The 2,952-nt window shown below is 22.3% G+C and overlaps 1 protein-coding gene across 1 annotated transcript; it reads left to right on the top strand.

Moving 5' to 3' along the window:
* Positions 1–885: 885 nt before the first annotated feature.
* On the top strand, positions 886–1,221 carry LOC127091211 (S-protein homolog 5-like). The gene has a single exon (XM_051029780.1). The coding sequence runs from the start codon at positions 886–888 to the stop codon at positions 1,219–1,221; it is 336 nt and encodes a 111-aa protein (XP_050885737.1).
* The last annotated feature ends 1,731 nt before the right edge of the window (positions 1,222–2,952 follow it).

Genomic DNA, 2,952 nt, shown 5'->3' with positions numbered 1-2,952 from the left:
ATCTCATATGTCCACATAATTGCAAGTGGTAAATCCAGCACGCGATATCATTGAATTCAATATTTATTTCCATCCCTAAATCCTAATGTCAAATAGAACTTAATTCCCTACAACCAAATAGTGACTGCAGCCAAATCCTAACTTTATTTATTCATCATTGAATCTAAGCGCTTAAAGTTTAATCAAATGGCCTCTAAACAGTGACCGTAAGACTGCATAATACCCTTGATTGTAGGGGATCCAAGTCCGCGTAATTGAAATGATCTATTTATTTTATAAATAGATATTTTTAGAAAAATGAGAGTGTTACATAAAGATATAGGGAAAATTATGGTTATCGAGAAATGCCACGTAAGCATAATGCAAGGTTAGGAAAAATATAACATTCCTTTTATATATAGTATAGGTTCATTGTAACTTAATTGATTATATTGATTAATTCATACATGAAAAGATTTAACTTATAATAATAAAAAAATATTTTTAATTTATTTTGTTTTATATTTTAAATGTATGGATGAAAAACTTTATTTTTTAATTATTTTTTTGTGTTTAATCAAAGTAGAAATTAATTTTAATTTTTTTTTCAAAACGGACTATGTATCTCTTAAATTTACTTTGTTAGCATATTTATTCATTAGTTTCTCAATAGTCAATAATCTGTGTTTTGTACATTCCTTAATTACATATATTATCAATATTTAAAATGTTTGTCTGTATTTTAAATTTTATGTATTTTTATCCTTAAAACCTCTTATAAATATGTGTTTTTTTTCCTGTCGTATATCAAATACTAGTAGCTTCCACACAAAAAAAAACCTCAAAGGTGTAATGTCTTCGTTTCTTCAAAATGTTATTTTGATATGTCTGTTAATGTTGCTATCGATGAACAATATTCTTGGAGTACATGAGAATATTGTTAATTCTTTAGAAGGAAATTTAGACTTAACTGTTCATTGTAAATCTAAAGATGATGATCTTGGAGCTCATCTTTTACATCATGGTGAAAGTTATGGTTGGAACTTTCAACCTAGACGACTTATTGGCCACACGTTATTCTTTTGTGGTTTTACATGGAATGGTGAATTGCATTGGTTTGATATATATGATGAAAATAAGCTTAAAATTGGTTGTGAAAATTGCAACTGGAATATATTCAAATCTGGACCATGTAAAACTGAAAAAGAAGGGCGATCTACGTGCTTTCAGTGGAATAAGTAGCATATAATACAATACATATTTTTATTTTAATAAATATTGTTTTCATCTTATAGAGAATTTAATGTATTGTTTTCAATCTTATTATTATAATTTTATAAAATAGTATCTCTCTTTCTCTCTCTTTATATTAATACTAGCGTCCAGATAAACAATCCCGCGCTGATTATTCATTTTTTAATGTACATCAATCAAAATATAAGTCATATTTTATATTTAAATATAATTTTAGAAAATTACAACATATAGAAGTTAATAGTAGAAAGTGAAAGTTAATAACAAATCACGACTAAGTTAATAATAGTGGTTTCAATTGAAATTATTAAATAAACTCCATAATAAAATAAGAATAAAAATGATAGAGAAAAAAATACACCAAAATAAAATATTTTCTTTATATATTACTAGCGTTCAGGCACGTGCCCGTCTATCCGCTTTTTTAATATGCATCAATGAAAATATATGTAATATTTTTATTTATATATAATTTTTGAAAATATAACATGTGAAAATTAATAGTAAAAAATTATGAAAAAATTAATAATAATTTCAGTGAAAGTTATTAAGTAAATCATACAATAAAGTAAGGATAAAAATAAAAATAAATAAGTATTCCATTTATATATTGTTATAGATTATTATTATTATTATTATTATTATTATTATTATTATTATAAGATTAATTGTTATGATTGTTAATGTAAAAAGTGTTACACCGTCAATGCATCACAATCATCCGTTTATATTATTTTTTAAATATTTAAAATAAAAGTTAAAGATTTCAAAAAAATTAGAGATTATGATTAACTAATAGTGTAAAAAAAAATTATATTATCAGTGTATATCAATTAAATTCTATTATTATTATTATTATTATTATTATTATTATTATTATTATTATTTTCATTTCATAAATATCAACGACTTCTTTAAATACATAAATATAAATGAAAGTTTTTATCATAGATTATTTAAATATTTTTACAAATTTCTTTTTTTTCTTCTAAAAGTTGTTGATTAACTGGTTTATATTTAATAAATAAATATAAACGGATGTTATCTAAAATAAAATAAAAAATATCAAAAATTTATTTACATTAATTCATAAATATAAATAAATATTATCACTATACTTTAAACTATTAAAGAATCATAACTATTTGTGCTATCTTCATATTTATACTTCTCAAATTGTCATAAGTATCTAAAACACCATCTTCTATTTTGTTCATCCCTCCATCTATACTTACATACCTTGTCGTTTTTTAATAGTAAATTTCTCTTCATCTCTAACAAAAGCTCTATGCTTTCTATAACTACAACGTAATTGTTCTTAAAAAACACTTTGTATTTGACCCATTTTCATGAATTTGTACCAAGAAACACACATCACCTCCCCTATTATTGCTTCTTTGTACATCTTTGGAGTCAATTTCATAACTCTCAATATATATATATATATATATATATATATATATATATATATATATATATATATATATATATATATATATATATATATATATATATATATATATATATATATATATATATATATATATATATATATAAAAACGTGATGTGGAATAACTTTTAAATACATATTTTTTTTCAAAATAATCAATTTTTTCAAATAAAATTCAAAAATAATCAATTTTTCAAAAAAATATCAAAATAACCAAGTTTGGTAGAGGATGCGTCAGATGAATTGGCGCACCCTCATACCACTAAGAG

Source organism: Lathyrus oleraceus, chromosome 1, assembly GCF_024323335.1.
Source record: "Lathyrus oleraceus cultivar Zhongwan6 chromosome 1, CAAS_Psat_ZW6_1.0, whole genome shotgun sequence".
Classification (NCBI taxonomy): Eukaryota; Viridiplantae; Streptophyta; class Magnoliopsida; order Fabales; family Fabaceae; genus Lathyrus; species Lathyrus oleraceus.
This window is presented reverse-complemented; position numbering and strand designations above follow the sequence as displayed.

Excerpts from the sequence above, each read along its gene's own strand:
- LOC127091211 (XM_051029780.1), top strand. The coding sequence starts at position 886 with ATGAACAATATTCTTGGAGTACATGAGAATATTGTTAATTCTTTAGAA.